General features: G+C 39.1%; 2 protein-coding genes across 2 annotated transcripts; both read right to left on the reverse strand.

Annotated features, from left to right (window-relative positions):
* Positions 1-7: 7 nt before the first annotated feature.
* On the reverse strand, positions 8-6563 carry rnf5 (ring finger protein 5). Its single transcript, XM_056741841.1, has 6 exons — positions 6259-6563; positions 3502-3520; positions 3294-3406; positions 3141-3195; positions 2912-3023; positions 8-2444 (listed from the first exon to the last, which is right to left on the reverse strand). Exons 1-6 carry the CDS (start codon positions 6456-6458, stop codon positions 2326-2328), a joined length of 618 nt encoding a protein of 205 aa, XP_056597819.1. The 5' UTR covers positions 6459-6563; the 3' UTR covers positions 8-2325.
* Positions 6564-8271: 1708 nt separating this feature from the next.
* tgfbr2a (transforming growth factor beta receptor 2a) lies at positions 8272-16290 on the reverse strand. Its single transcript, XM_056742063.1, has 10 exons — positions 15972-16290; positions 15623-15861; positions 13514-13664; positions 13240-13439; positions 12998-13154; positions 12286-12476; positions 10918-11663; positions 10700-10841; positions 9829-9953; positions 8272-9150 (listed from the first exon to the last, which is right to left on the reverse strand). The coding sequence occupies exons 2-10, from the start codon at positions 15663-15665 to the stop codon at positions 8959-8961; spliced, it is 1947 nt and encodes a 648-aa protein (XP_056598041.1). The 5' UTR covers positions 15666-15861; positions 15972-16290; the 3' UTR covers positions 8272-8958.
* Between the last annotated feature and the right edge of the window lie 710 nt (positions 16291-17000).

A 17000-nucleotide genomic window follows, 5' to 3' on the forward strand; every position in this document is an offset into this window, starting at 1 on the left:
CACCAACACCGTTTTAAATGTTTATTTATCAAGAGCCACTCCCACTTAAATTTCATCCCCATTTGCCCAATAATTAGGATCTAATTTAAGACTTTCTGTACAAACATATACGCTTTGATTAACCAGTGATATGCAAAAAGAAAAAAAGTCACCCAAAATCAACAGTCCATCCTAACTGTGAGGTCAAACCTATGACCTGCGCTGATATACAACTTGGCGTCATCACATACTCATCTTTCATTGGCTCTCTTTCAACAAGAGGATTAAACAGCCAATCGTGTGCGGCAGAAAATGTTCTTTCACAGGATGTTTGTTACATTGACAAACATACATTAAACCAACAGCAGTACAATCCATCACCTCTTACCTGTCAATCAACTTCATTTACAACATCCACATTCATTTACAACACACACACAATTATAACCATATCTGTTACATTGTTGTTGACATGAAGCTTAATTGAGCAGTTTTATAAATTCACTCGATTTATTATCGAGTTTAAACTTCCAGTACATGAAAATAAATGGCATTTACTCAACAGCTACACAATCAAACATTTTCTAAACTCTTCCTCTTTCATTTAGTATGTAAATCAGGTTTCGATAAGATTTGTGTTAACTTGCGAACAGTTCACTGTTAACTGTGTGTCATTGAAACAGCTTTACACGACAAACATCACACATCAGATTCTGTTGTGACAACATGATCCTAAACTTGGGTTAGTCCACATCTTTAGTTCAGCTTTTCTCAAACGCTTCTCACAGGAAAAACCCAATGAGAATAACAACACAAATATCAGATCGACTCTTGACGGGTGAATGAAGAGCATCACATATAAGAGAATCAAGCCATTGACGTTTTATGCATTGCAACATTAAAATCAAACTCATCACAACTCTAGTTTATTTCAAAAGTCAAGAAAATAAGACTAAAATGTAAAAGATTTTCCCCATATGACAGCAGTGAGAATAATGTCACAATGCAAAGATGTCCTGAATAAAACGTCTTTTCTTGAGATTTTTCAGGTGAAATAAGAGTGGGCTCTGTCTGAACGGGAATGAATGAGTACATGACTCACAGTATTAGAGATTTAATCATCCTGACAAAATGTGTTTTAGACGGCACAGTGCTACGGCCTGAACATAAAACAACAACAACAAACAACGCAACTGTTCCTTCACAGAAACTCCTCTGTCCCGACTACACAAAACAAAATTCTGTCTGTGCATGTCTCTTATGTCCCAATTTCTTTGGCATGAGAAATCTCACACACACAACTGTGAGTTTTCCAAATAATGAATTCTGTTATTATTTACTCATTATGTTGTTTCAAACCCCACTGCTGTTATTTCACCCCCCGAAACATGACAGTTAAGATCGAAATAAAAACGTCGGCATGCACCCGTGCGCTATATTCCAAATATCCTCAGATCATAATAAAGGTTTTATAAAAGAATTCAAATTTAAAATAACATGCACATCATAACATTCCAACATTTTCAAAAATAATTTATTTTGAATATAAACACAATGTGATTTTGGAGGGGGAGGACGATCAATGACCATAAATCACACTAGGGCTGTCACACGATTAATCCTGAATAATCGTTTACAAAATATAAGTTTTTGTTTACATAAAATATGTGTGTGCACTGTATATAATGATTATAAATATATAAATACACACACACAGATGTATATATTTAAGAAATATTTACACATGTATATACATTTTTATATTTATATATAATTTATATTGTATATAAACATAAATATTTCATATATACAAATATTATGTTTCTTAAAATAATACATGGATGTGTGTGTATTTATATGAACATAATTATTATTTACAGTACACACACATATTTTATGTAAACAAAACTTTTATTTTTTGCAAACGATTAGTCGCGACTAATCCTGTGACCACCCTAAATCACACAGCTTTGAAAAACAGCACACGAGTCACGACAACTGTCCGTCACACATTTAAAGCCATGTGATCTCCTGTTAACTTCTGTTATGTTCCACAGAAACAGAGTCTTGTAGGTCTGAGATGACACGAGGACGAGGGAATGATTTGTTTGATGAACTGTTCTTTCAATAAACTCTCTTGACGTGGCGTTCATGAATACTGTCTCTGTTCTTCAACACTGATACCAGCGGACGTGAGTGTGTGTGCGTGTGTGTGTGTGTGTGTGTGTGCGTGTCTGTGTGCAGTGAGACAGACAGACAGAGAAGATGAAGAATTTTCCTCCGCAGAAAAACAGACTTTAATCTCTACGTCAATCAAAGATGGTGTGTTCCCATCACTTCAGCACATCACACGCTCAACATCCAGAAGAAGAAGAAGATCGCGAGGAAGAGGAAGAGCGAGTCTTGCCAGTTGTTGCCATTATTGGGGTTTCCATTGCCGTGGTGATCGCCTGCATAGTGAGGATCTGCGCAGACGGCCGAAACATCAACGTTAGAATCATCGAGAAATAATATATGAACATCAGATAAGAATAATACTTGAGCTTTATGACGCGATGACATGTTCAATAAAACACATTTCAAACTAAAAAAATAAAACAATATATTAAAAGCGATTTGGCAGACACTTATATTTATAGCAAAGTGTGTTTCTGTGGGATTCAAACCCTTGACCCTGGAGTTGCAAGCACTATACGTGACGTAGAGACGTGAACATGAATTATGTCAAAAAAAGCTTTTGATCAAAATCTGCAAACAGTCAAAAAAAAGCTGCGCAGTCAGGCCACATCAGAATATGTGTCATGCACGTTTGAGTCCAGATGAAAAAAGCTGAAATCTGCATTCTCAAATTCAAGCCCCAGTGACATCACTCCATCAGAATGCGACACGAGCGGCTAAAATAAACAGACAGGACAGGAACACGAGGACTGACCTGCTCTGTGAAGATGATCGTTGGTATTAAAGACTGTGGTGAAGAAACCGAATGGAAAAGCACCGATTCCAAAAGACATGTGAAACCCTGTGTCGCCGAAACCTTGAAACGGCTACACACACAAACACAAACACACACACACGCAAACACACACCCACACACATTATTACATGCAGCAGCTGCACATTCTTAATGACACAAAGAGTTCGTGTGAGAAGAAGCCGCTGACCCCTCGACTCTCTGCTTCTGTTCTCTGACCCGGAGGTCGAGGAGGTGTTTTCAATCTGTAACACACACACACACACTCGTAAAATACACAAGCAACTGAAAACCCACATTCATTAAGCAGTTGAACTGATAATGTTTGAATGAGTTTGGGTACCTGGGGTCTTCCTGACTGGCGCTGCCACGACCGTACAGCGGAATCACTTTATCCCGACTGATTCCTGCTTTACACACGGGACACTGCTGCCGACTGGGCCGCGTCTCCAACCACTGAACACACAATTATTATCATGTAAAACACTGCAGTTTATTTAAGATTTGACAGCAAGATGTTTGTGCTGTAGATATTATTGGTGGAAACTGACCTGATGAAGACACGGCCAACTGCATGAGAGAGAGAGAGAGAGAGAGAGTCAGCGATATAATATAAATACATAATAATATAAAAATATCCTTGTTGACCTTCCAAAACCTTGAATCTCCAAATTCGCTATTTTTCAGGGATTAGAAAAAGCACTTCGCTTTTTAAATGATTCAACACTGTGTTGGACAAGCACTTGTTATACCATGGTCTGTTTGAATGACTGGCTGGAAGGTGTGCATTAAAACCCTTTAACGCACAGGTAGCTCTAGTCAGTTTGATTACATTTGAAATGAACTGAGATCAAATTCACTTGTTTGATCTAAAATGACACTGTAAACATCAATAACAGCTTTTATAACAATCTTGTGTTATGTGATTGTAATGCACTCCGCTTTGCGTCGTGTGGTTCTCCACGTTGTGCATTAAAACCCTTTAACGCATGGGTAGCTGTGGATTATCCCTTATTTAATGGTTAGATATTTATAAAACCCAGTGACAAACATTAAGGGTGACTAATAATAATGTTTTATGACCAAAAAAATAAAAATCACGAAATATGGAGATACGAGGTTTCAAAAGGACAGCAGCGATATAATGAAAATACAACAATCACAGCTTTAGGATCTCAAAACAAACATATAACGATAAACAAATCAAGAAGACTAAAAAAGTTAATAAAAAGTATACGTTCATATTCCCTTGATTATGGTGGCCAAAACAATTCACAATAACAATATTATCACAATATCTATCCAAGAACCTTTTTTATAAGTAATTCCATCAGTCAAATTCATCCTTTTTTTTTTTTTTTTTTTTAAATCAGAGTTTGAGAATGAGAGAGAGAGAGAGATGATGATGATGATGATGTATTGTGTATCTATATTTACTCTCTCACTACTGTAAACTCTGTCGGCCTTAATCCGATTGTAATCTCTCATTAACCTCATCATCACCGTTCCGTCTGTTTAACACGGACACTAAACGAATCACTTCATTCTCGATCTGAGCTCACAGAGACACACGACAACACACAATAAAAATCTCTCAACAACTACAAACACATGATCAAATGAACGGATGTGACTGCGACCTCTAACAGAACACATTACACACGACACGTTTGTTTATGAAAAAGACAACAACACCGTCCAGATCACACACGATAAAACCCATCAATACTGATGAAAGATGCTTTGACTACATTCACACTAAACCAAAGTTTAGAACCATACTTGTAAAGCTTTGTGTGTGTGTTTTTTATATCTCCCCTTTTCAAGGCGCAAGTAAGCAAACTTTAGCGGTCACAGTCACAGTCCTGTCAGACCCATGTCACTATCAAGCTTTCCACTGTCTTTCCCCCTGGGATTATTAAAGTATTTCTGATTCATTAGCAAGTCTACTGTTGTGTATTTTCACAACAGAGTTTTGACTTATTTTCTGCGTGTTCCGAATGTGTTTTTATACTTTACTAGTATCACACATTTAAATGGGAAGCTTTTTATATCTTGTATGTTATACCTTTTGTACCTTTCTGTCATCACGTTCAACGTTTTCATTGTTAACAAACAAAACACATCCATCCCCCGCACTTTTGAAAAGCTTGCTACGCCCCTGACAACAACAATACTTTTCTCTTAAATATCTTCAGTAAAAACTCCAAGTAACAGTAACTTATGCTTTCATAAACATGTGACGACATTTTCAGTGGTTCTCAACAGGTGGGCCACAGCTGACTTCTAAGGGGGCTTGGGGACGACTAAGGGGCGATTCACATCTCGTGTCAAAAAGCCGCACTGCTTTCTGTTGACGTGCGCGAGCGTTATTCTGAAAAGTTGAACTATTTTCATCTCGATGCGCCTAGAAAAGCGGGAGCGTCGCACCACATGCGCATGCGCATCGAACGGGTCGCTGTCTTCGTTAAAAATAACGAGCTTGAGCGCGCAAAGACGTGAGATGTGAATCGCCCCTAAAGCATTGAAATACGTTTTTGTATAATTCTTATAATTGGCCATTTTCTAATAAATAAACCCGTTTCCAAAAAATATTCCATGATGGGGGGCTTTGAATATTGTTAAATACAATGGGGGTCTTAGAGTCAAACTTTACAAAATAATCACAATTCTTTCGTTACAGTTCTCGTATAACCATAATGGCCGAAAATGAACTATAGTATCACTACAACAAGACGTGGTATTGTAGAAAAACTGTGGTGAAACAATCTACCTAGAAACACGATTACTGCACCTTTACATTGTACATTCTTCTAAACGAGCATATAATACAGCAACTGTTACTACAGTAAATGAACAATGGCATTTTATTTCCATCCATTATAAAACATCCACGTGCTCATGTCGCACTAATAAAGTTCATACTAGTTTGCAAATATGTCTGTTGTGGTGTCTGTGCAGTTTGGCTCTATGAACAGCGGTTACTATGGTAATCTGGGAAGGTTAGCATGATGAAACACATGATGATAACACGAGACCCACCCCTGTCCAACATGTCTGTCAATCATTCTCATTCTCTCTCTCTCTCTCTCTCTCTCTCTCTCTCTCTCTCTCTCTCTCTCTCTCTCGTGTTTATGTTTATAGCTTGACGGTGGCAGCCGGTTGTTTTGACGGACATGTGTGGTTACCATGGTAAAAGCTACGTCAAACGGTCATTGACATGTCGCGATCGGGGTGTAATGACAGGACTGCAATGCAATGTTATATCGCGATATGAGTATAGATGAGCGATCGGTTATCGATCGTACCAGAAAAGATGTCCGCACAGGCTGATGACGGCGTCTCGCGCTGTGTCCAGGCAGATATTACACTCGAAAGTGGCGCGATCTTTGTCCCGCTCGCTCTCCGCGCTTCCCCCAGGCTCTGCACCGCCTCCACCGCCCGGGACTCCCGCTCCTCTGGCGGACGCGCCGTCACTCGAGCTCCGCTGCTGCTCTGCGGCCTCCATCCTCTCGCGGCTTCTCTCTCTCTGATCTCGGCTGCTGCGTCTCGCCGTGACGCCACGCTACCCCGTGACCGCTGCTACTTCCGGTGGTGTCAGCAGTAGGGGCGGGGCCAGAGCGTGCGGGGTTGTTTAGTAAACAACTCGACGCCGTGGGAGCTTCTAAGTAATTTCTTATTTATGCGTTTCGTTTAATTCCGTTTATCTACTCAACGTTAATTATCTCTATATATCATCAGTATTATGAACACTAAAAATAATAAACAATAAAGTGAAACACACTTAAAACCCTTTCACGAGGCATTGGAACTGAGCTAATGTTTATGAAGCAAGTAAATCTTGATTCATCCTCTCAAGCTTCAGTAGGACAAGCTGAAAATGATGAAATAAGAATGATTGACAGGCAGAAGAGTGCTGCCCTCTGCTGGTTAAAATAACACATTAAAGTCCCAGTGAAATAAAAAATGATATTTTTTAATGAAATATTGCAGCGTTTATAGTAAATATCTTATCATTTTCTTTTCAAATTAATGTTCCCTTATAATCTTAATAATCTGAAAATGCACTTCTGCCCTGAAATGAGGATCCAAATGACGTAATGACGTTTTTAGACATCCACTCAATTCTCAATGACAAACGCAAGACACGACAACTCATTTACTCCAATACAATTGTATGTCTAGCTAAATTCTTCATCCACAAATGTAGAGTTGTGAAATCATCTCCCCAATTTTTTTTTTATGAATTTAAACTGTATTTGAAGTCTTTAAAAATGTTGAAAGGTCCTAAAGCACAAAAAAGATATGATACCCTAAAATACTTCCCAACCGAGGTTAATAGCTGAACAATAACAGAATTCTACCCTTATGTCATGTTGTAATTCTCTTAAATTTTAATTTATTTTATTTACATTTGTTTTATTTTTTCTAAGACTGCATATATAATTCCTGTTTGTATTAAGAGCTGCTCCCTCAGGCTATATCTTCTATGTATTATATTATGAAGTAACGTATGTTATGCAGCCATGTTTGTTTGTAAATCTTGATAATTTCAATAATAAAAAAAATAATTTTCTCCATTGAAATTCCGTTTCACACGGAAACGTGTCCGAATGCGGAAATAAAACCATCGCAACTTCCGGTTCACGGTGAACCGGAAGTTGCGATGGACTTCTTTTCCGTATCGTGATGAGCGAAACGACTTCTGAAATAAAAAAAGCCAAAAAATCCCTTTTTGATTGTTTGTTGTAAGTTTGGCCTGGAGGCGAAGGCTAAAAATGACATTCAGTAAAGTTCTACCTCTTTTTTGTTGCTTACGTCATGAGGTGAACAGTTGTAACTTTTTTCGAAATAAATTAAAATAAATAAATTAAAATAAATGAATGGTGTGCACAGATCAATCATATATAATGATCACTGCAAAAAATTAGGATTTTCCTTTTAGATTTCAATTTCAATTTAAATTAACATGAAATTAGTCATTGCATTGTGTTTTGTAAATGCAAGTTCTGCTACTTACTAATATGCATCTTATTTAGCCTTATTTGTTGTATTTAGAAAAACTGGAAATTATGAAAAAAACCTTCTAAATGTTTATTAACTAGATGATCTGCTATATGTGATAATAAAGCTACACATGAATAGATGGACTGGATTTAAACCCTCAAATGTTTGTCAAATTCATTTCTTATTTCAACCTCTGTATATTAAAACAGTCTCTGATGTGATCTGATATAATCAACAACAATAATTGTGTGGCTATACCTTCTTGTCAACATTTATAGTAAAACTCTGTTTTTTTTTAAACCATTTTCAGACGGTTCCATGTTTTAATGATAAAAGAAATATTTATTCATGTTTAAAAGCAAATTTAACTGCAGTGTGAAAGCACACATGACACAAACACATCTTACAATGAGTTTTAATTAATAACTAATATCAATATTGATTATTGACTTATTACAGTACCTGCATAAAAACTTGGACGTTTTCAAATTTTGGCATACAAAAAACATAACAGATATAAAAATGATATCATAAAGGTTTTGGTTGCTTTGTTCACATCGGTTGGATTTCAGTTGCCTTATAAATGGCTTTTGGGGGTCGTCCCGTGATAAACACACAGGTTTTCCTCATTTAGGTAAATGTATGTCCGGCTCAGTAATCATTCATTAACTGTCATTGGCACAAGCATAAATGTCCTCTTTATACTTTTTATGATATCCATCCTGTCCCAGAATCCTTTGGGTTGGATTACTCTCCTCCTTTTGGCTCCAGGAAACACTTTTGGGTTTTAATACTGTTCCTTTAAACCCACACACATAAGATGATGTGGAAAGCTCCCGGCGTCATATTCTTTGGGAAACATTGCGTAACGTTCATGTGTATAAATGTATATAGATCGGAAATAAATGCGTTGATAATTGTTTCTGGCTCCAATTTGTAAAATCACAGGTGGGTCAGTGTTGCAAATGAAATCCGTTTCCATGGTGACCAGGTGATTTCGCTCATGATTGTATGGAATGACAAGAGATTCGTTCCTCAGAACTGTTCGGGCTCTTCTGCTGTGAGCTGTCGGGGAAGAGAACCGCACAGCTGATGATGTCATCGAAACGCTCCACGACACACTGAGCAGTGAGACGCGACTCTGGATCATGATCCCAACACTCCTCGATAGTAGAACTCAAGAAACCAATACCCTATAGAGAAAGAGAGATATTATACTGTAAATATATAACTGAGATTTTTCTGCAATTAAAGTTTTATAGTATCATCATGTGTTTATTGTGCTTTATTGTGTTAGTTAGCTGTATTGTTTTCAGTTACAGTTACACATACATTTAGTAATTTAGCGACTTACAAAGATTATTACTTTATCAGTTATTATTACTTAATAATGCAGTTTCACTGATACTACTTAGAATGTGCGATAAAAAACATGAATTTTGAATCTGTTTTTGCAAATGAACTCTTGTTGAATTTTAATGTTGCCTTCCTTTTTGTAAACCTTACATAGTATTTTTCAGTTTTTTTGTATCTCTGTAATATTTCACTTTATTATTTAGTTGGTGAAATAACATAAATACAAATATAAACACAAGTTCGGGCCCGGTCCTCTCTCTTAAACGGTCCGGTCGCTCGTTCCTTTTATATGCTCCCAATCTCCTACGTGATTCGAGCCCGTTGTGCGCACAGCTGGCGCTCATTCACAATTACTCAGCGGACTCGAACCACGGTCTCGCCCCGCCTACTCTACTACAGTATATTTTTGGTCATGCTAGTAAAGCACACTTACATTGACGTTATGTGTGTTATGATATACATGTCTCAGGATACACTGTGATTGGTTTAGATTTATACTGATGTTTAGTTCGTACCGTGTGGCTGTTCCAGGTGGCCGGTATCTCTGGTCTCAGTTGATCTCTGATCACATGATCCTTCATGCTGTCCACACATGGACGTTCACCGAACGTCCCAAACGGAGGTTTATATTCTCTCACGTCTGCAGAAAAACAAAGACATACGTTATGTACAAACACATGTTAGGTTTCCATGATTTATGGGGACATTCCATATAAGCAATGGTTTTTATACTGTACAAACTGTATATCATATTCCCTACACCTAACCCACCCCCTAAATCTAACAATCACACAAAACTTTCTGCTCTTTTAGATTTTAAGTTAATTCTGTATGATTTATAAGCTTGTTGCCTCATGGGGAATAAAAAATGTCCCAAAAAGGATTTTGCACATTGCCATTTTTGTTGGGAAATTTAGTTCCCATACCGTAGGGTTTACCAGGTAGACACACACCTTTAAAAAGAAATGACACAATCTGATTGACAGCTGTGTGTGCGAAGGGGGCAGGGACACTGAATTGGAGGGAGGCATAATGAGAAGTATTTCAGGAAACAGGAAGTACAGATGCACAGACAGGAAGTGGGCTGTGTGAGTTCACAGCAATGATGTTTTTGATGTGAAGCAAATATCTCCTCTTTGTCTCATCTGAAAGCTCTGTGAATCTTTTGTTGGGTTGCAATCTCTTCACAAAAAAACACTTTCGGGTGCTTAACAAAGTGCAATATTCTGCGTGTTATCTACTGAATATCACGCTCACACATTAGTGCGCACTAGGAAGTAAACACGGAAATACAATGTTCACATGCAAGTCATTTTGGATGAAAGCATCTGGCAAATGTAAATGAGACACACCATTGGTCTGATGATTTGATTGACGTGTATTTACCTCCAATCACGCTGCACCTGGACATGATCTCCCACAGAATGAGAGCCATGGAATAAACATCAGCCTGTTTGAAGGACTCGATGTTCTCCAGGTCCATTCTGGACTCCAGCACCTCAGGAGCCATATATCGAGCTGTGCCGACCTGACCGAAGAAAAGGCATTTTACCTGACAGAACATGGTACGGTCCACACGTAACAACAGCATCTCCATATCTCACCTGTCCGCTGTTGGCCAGTTTTTCAGGAGACATGGAGTTATCCAATCGCAGACTGAGGCCAAAGTCACACAGGCAGCAGGTGAGATCCGTCCTCACCAGAACGTTTGTGCTCTTTAGGTCTCTGTGCACGATGGGCACTTTGGGTCTCCTGCATGCCGTCTGGTCGCTGTGTAGATGTGCCACGCCCCTCGCCAGTGACACGCCCAATCGGCAAAGCTCCTCCCAGCTCACGACGTGGCGGGACAGGAATTCCTGCAGGTTCCCTCGCTCGTGATAGGCTGTTATCAGCCAATACTGTCGTTCCACCTTCCGCTCCTCGGCGGTCAGAAAGTGCAAAATGTTCTCGTGCCGAAGATCGCTGTCTGAGAAAATCTCCCGTTCGGTTTTCCACGAGGCGTATTCTTCACAAGGAAAGATCTTCACGGCGACGGTTTGGAAGGGTTCTCCGCTGATGTTCTGCTTGAGTTTGGCTCTGTAGACCTCAGAGAAACGGCCTTTCCCCACGGTGACGTCCAGCTGGATGGGCAACAGCTCCGTGTTGTGATTCAGACAGTTGTCGTCGCTGATGATGGCGGTGTAGGCCTCCATGTCCGTCACGGTTGTCTTGGAGTTGTTGGCTTTGAGATGACAGGAGATGATGTAGCAGTAGAAGAACGAGACCACGACGAGAGCACAGATCACGAGAGGAACCAGAACGAGCAACAACATCTGCTCAACGCCGCTCTTCTCTTCTTCTGCTGGAACAACTGAACATATCACAGAAGAATCTCATTACAGATCCATTTGACTCATTTGTGTCTGATTCTGACTGTGTCTCCCGAGATGTAAAGGAGAGAGAAATATTCCACACACACACACACACACTCTCTCTCTGACACAAACATACACACTCTCTCACTCACACGCACACACTCTCACACACACGCACAAACACACACACGCACACACGCACACACAAACTCTCTCTCTCTCACACACACACACACACACTCTCTCTCTGACACAAACATACACAATCTCTCACTCACACGCACACACTCTCACACACACACACTCTCACACACACGCACAAACACACACACACACACACACACACACACAAACTCTCTCTCTCTCACACACACACACACACAAATATATGCACACACACTCTCTCTCACATACACACACGCACACACTCTCTCTGACACGCACACACACTCTCACTCACACGCAGACACTCTCACACACACGCACAAACACACAAACTCTCTCACATACACACTCTCTATGTCACACACATACATATATGCACGCACACACACTCTCTCTCACACACACACACTCTCTCACACACACACACACACAGAGGCAGAGTGTGTATCTCACCGTTGTGAGTGAAGATGAGTTTAGCGTTGCATAGTTCAGTGTTACAGGAGCAGATGTAGATGTCTTCAGAAGACTTCACTGGTTTCATCATACAGATGCTGCTGTTAGAATCCAGTAAGTGCTGATCGTGAAACTGCAGCTCTGGATCATGACACACAGTCTCTACAACACTCACCCCATTAACTCTCCTCCTGAAACACAACATGTGAGCCTTCAGAGCACTGAGCCATGAGAGAGGAGTGTACTGTGACTTGTCCTAGTCTGCAATAGAACACTTTTATAAACCTTTTATAAAATAGATCAACAAACAACAGAGAAACACTTCAATTGAGAGTAAACGAAAGGAGTTGAAATGAGAGAGAAATGACGGTAAATGTCATGAGCGTAACGGAGCGTAAACTGTGTGTTTGTGTAAACTCAGAGATGTCCGAGTGATGAACTGGAATTATTTCCCACAGGAATTTCTCAAACACAGACTGAATTCCTGTACAGTAATGAGACATTTCCTGTTCGCCCGTAAGAAAGACACAAGCTTTGCTTAATGTAGTAGAGTCCCACAGCCTCTATGAGATCTCAATATGTTTTCTGAAGACCTTGGTTCTCTCAAACTGCTCAAAATTTGCCAAGAAACTCAAAAGATCTGATCTGTGCTTCACATGGATCATAAATCTCTTGAGCACCGAAAGAGCAACCGGTGAGAAACAGATCGTACCATGAGCTGGCGCACACCTCACGTGGACTCTCGCACACAGATGTGAGGTTACAGGTGGGTTCACAGATTCCAGAGGTGTTGCATGTTGTAGATTCAACATCACAGAATCTACAAAGCTGAGGGAGTTGGAAAGGCCCTTTATTCTCCTCGACACGTGCTACCAAAATACAAACAGACAGAGAAAGATTAGAGATGTTATTATGCTGTATTTGATGGACTATTTCTCTCTCTCACACACTCACATGTTGTTTGCTTGTCAAGGAGAACACGATCATTACACGCGCGTCCTGTACATGCACACAGACGGAGGTCACGACCTCCTTTGAATGTTGATGTCAGCAAACAGCCTGAGGAGCTAAAGTCCTTTAACATCACTCCGTGCAGCGGCTGCGTGGGGTCGTGACACATGGTTTCTATAGTAACAACTCCATCGTCCCTCCACCTGAAAGAGTCAGACGGTGTGAATGCAGCTCATACTCATGATGGTTAAAAACATTCTTCCGCACGATGACATACCAGACCCCAGCGCAGACGTCCTCTGGATTGGGACAGATCTTTGACACGTTACAGTTTGACGTGCAGTACTGTTTGCTGCAGCTGGCTGCCCGAGGGTCACATGACCTACACACACTGTTTGGATTGGCTGTATGGAGCACAAGCGATGCACCTGTGAGACAGACGGACAGAGAGACATCAGACCTGGATTACACCTACAGTCTGTGCGACACAACACGCCGAATGCTTTTTTTCCATTATTCTATTCGATACACTACATGTTTACACTATTACATTTTTTTTTCAAAATATCAGAATAATAAAACAAGAGCCATTATTATTATTTAAGAGATAACAGCATTTGATTACATTTTATATCATTTCATAAACAACATTCACACTCGGAATATTATTTTAGACCAGCAGATGTTTAAAAGTCAATGAAACAAGTGGAAAGTTAAAGTGAAGGTTCAGCTTTGTGTACTAATCTGTAGAACCGTGAAGAAATGGGTTTGTGACTCTCTCAGGCGCCTCAAACAAATGTTTGTGTTAGTACAAAAAGATAGTTGACAAAGTTACTATTAAGAACATGATGAACAGACGCAGGCCAAATTGTCTGAACAAAGAGACTGTGATGCAGTATGACGTAAGAACATGTGCAAAAATAATCATTTCAATACGAAAAAAACATCAACAGCTGTAAACACAAAGATTAGTGAACAGACTTATGAGATATAACAGGATAGGAAAAACTTATTTTATTATAACATCAATACACAACATAACATGTTGATAACTTGAATATGAACATTCAAAAATTGGCAAAAATAAACTTATTAAACAATTTTTTTTTAATTGATATTAAATTAAATAAAAAAGGTGAATTATTACATTACATGAAAGATCTCTTTATATTTTCTTAAAAAATATATACATTTTTATTTTTAATCATTTTGCATGTTCATGTGACCTCGCATAACACAACAATGTAGTATACTATGTAAACATAAGTGTAACCGTTACACACTGTGCTTAGAACGATTTGGCACGATGGTGGAAAAGCGCTCAAAAGGTGACTTGGATTAGCAAATCTCTCCATTTTGAATTTAGACCGAACTCAACCACTAGATGTCAATCAATGTACCACACTGTTCCTTTAAATCAAAACTACAGGACCCATTCAACAAATTGTTATTTAATAAAATGAACATACAACAAAACTCAACAAATTGTATAAAATAAGAATACAACTTAATACAACATCATTTTGATATAATATTATCAAAATATTATTAAAATATGTTGCACGCGTCCGATGAAACCATCTATAGTTATAATCCAGAACTCTACAGTATACATTTAACAAACTGTAGTCACATTTGACAACCAGTCTTATGGGTATTCAACCAAAATCGAAAATAAGATTTTTAAATAATTTGAAAGCTGAATAAATAAGATTCATATGATGTATGAGCTGTTAGAATATGACAATATCTGACTGAGATACAACTGTTTAAAACTCTTGAATCTGAGAGTGCAAAAAACTAAATATTGATAAAATCGCCTCTGAAGTTGTTGATCAGAGGCACTGTAGCAGGACATCCACTCACAAAAATAAAGTGTTTATATATTTAAGGCAGTAAATTTACGAAATATATTCATGGAACATGATCTTTACTTAATATCCTAATAATTTTTTGGTATAAAAGAAAAATCGATAATTTGGATCCATTTTTGTCTTTTACTAAAAATGTTCCCGTTCTTCTTAAGACTGGTTGTGTGATCCAGGGTCACATATTAAATCGTAGATATAGTTTTTTTTACTATAGTAAATATTAAAGTAGTCTATACCCTGGTGTTGTGTCATGTGGGATGCACATGTATAAGTGACGCAAACACGAGAGCGGAAATATCAGACATGTTGTTGATGTCGACATGTGTCGAACATAAAATTGATATGTTTTCAGTGTTAATAACCCAAAAAAAAAAACATATATGTACTCAAAAGTACACAGCGTATGTACAGTCGCAGTCAACCGCGCGCTCCCGTTATAACGCAGCGTTCACGCGCTGGAGATTATAATGAGACGCGACGCGTCGCTTTAAAGTTTGATCTCAAGCGGAACTCACCAGACGTGAGAAAACATCCGAGAAGAAGCGATCCGAACCCCATGACACATCTGATCCGAGTCCCATCAGTCTGATCCGAGTCCCATCATTCTGATCCGAGTCCCATCAGTCTGATCCTCGCGCTTATATAAGAGTGATTCGGATCGACGACATGAGTCAGAGCGAGACGGGAACTCTTCAGACAGGAAGAAGCGTGTCTGTTCCTGCTCAGACTGTCTGTTACAACACGACCTGTCTATCTACACAACATCTCTAAACTTATTGAGCTGCATGTGCAACAGAATATTTAAGTCACTAGCTAGGGAGCCTACACAGCATTATTGAGCATCATAAGAGTGAGCGAGCTTACCTGGACAGCTTTAGTGAGTGTCTCAAAACCTAAAGAGCTGCTTGTTTTGACATCTTAAAGCCCAATGAGCTCACTAAATACACAGCGTTTATTCAATCTAGTGTGCCTAGAAATAAGATCATTTAACATCGTATGGTAAATATAGGTTAGGGTGTTGTGGCTTAGTAGTTAAACGCCAAAGCTGAAGGCTGTATTGCATGAACCATCATAGGCTACTATTGAGCATCTAAAAAAATATTAAAGAGATGACAAATGGAAATGGTGGACGAAGAAATCATCAACCACAAACATCGTCTGGCAGTAAAATTGTCCAAACATCTGCTTAATAAATCCACACGAACATCTGCAGCTTATCTGCACCGTACCAAGTGTAAAGAAATCATGTGCGATATGCCAGGAATTGTTTGCGCAACAATGTGTTTCTCAAGCGAGAGAGAGAGAGAGAGAGAGAGAGAGAGAAAAGAGAGAGAGAGAAAGAAAGAAAGCGAGAGAGAGAAAAAGAGAGAAAGAGAGGGAGAGAGAGAGAAAAAGAGAGAAAGAGAGGGAGAGAGAGAGAAAAAGAGAGAAAGAGAGAGAGAAAAAGAGAGAAAGAGAGAGAGAGAGAGAGAGAGAGAGAGAGAGAAGAGAGAAAAAGAGAGAAAGAGAGGGACAGAGAGAGAAAAAGAGAGAAAGAGAGGGAGAGAGAGAGAAAAAGAGAGAAAGAGAGGGAGAGAGAGAGAAAAAGAGAGAGAGAAAAAGAGAGAAAGAGAGAGAGAGAGAGAGAAAAAGAGAGAAAGAGAGGGAGAGAGAGAGAAAAAGAGAGAAAGAGAGAGAGAAAAAGAGAGAAAGAGAGAGAGAGAGAGAAAAAGAGAGAGAGACAGAGAGAGAGAGAGAGAGAGAGAGAGAGAGAGAGAGAGAGAGAGACAGAAAAAGAGAGAAAGAGAGAGAGAAAAAGAGAGAGAGAGAGAGAGAGAGAGAAAGAGAGAAAAAGAGAGAAAGAGAGGGAGAGAGAGAGAAAAAGAGAGAAAGAGAGAGAAAGAGAGGGAGAGA

The sequence above is a fragment of the Triplophysa dalaica genome, chromosome 25 (assembly GCF_015846415.1).
Source record: "Triplophysa dalaica isolate WHDGS20190420 chromosome 25, ASM1584641v1, whole genome shotgun sequence".
NCBI classification, from domain to species: Eukaryota; Metazoa; Chordata; class Actinopteri; order Cypriniformes; family Nemacheilidae; genus Triplophysa; species Triplophysa dalaica.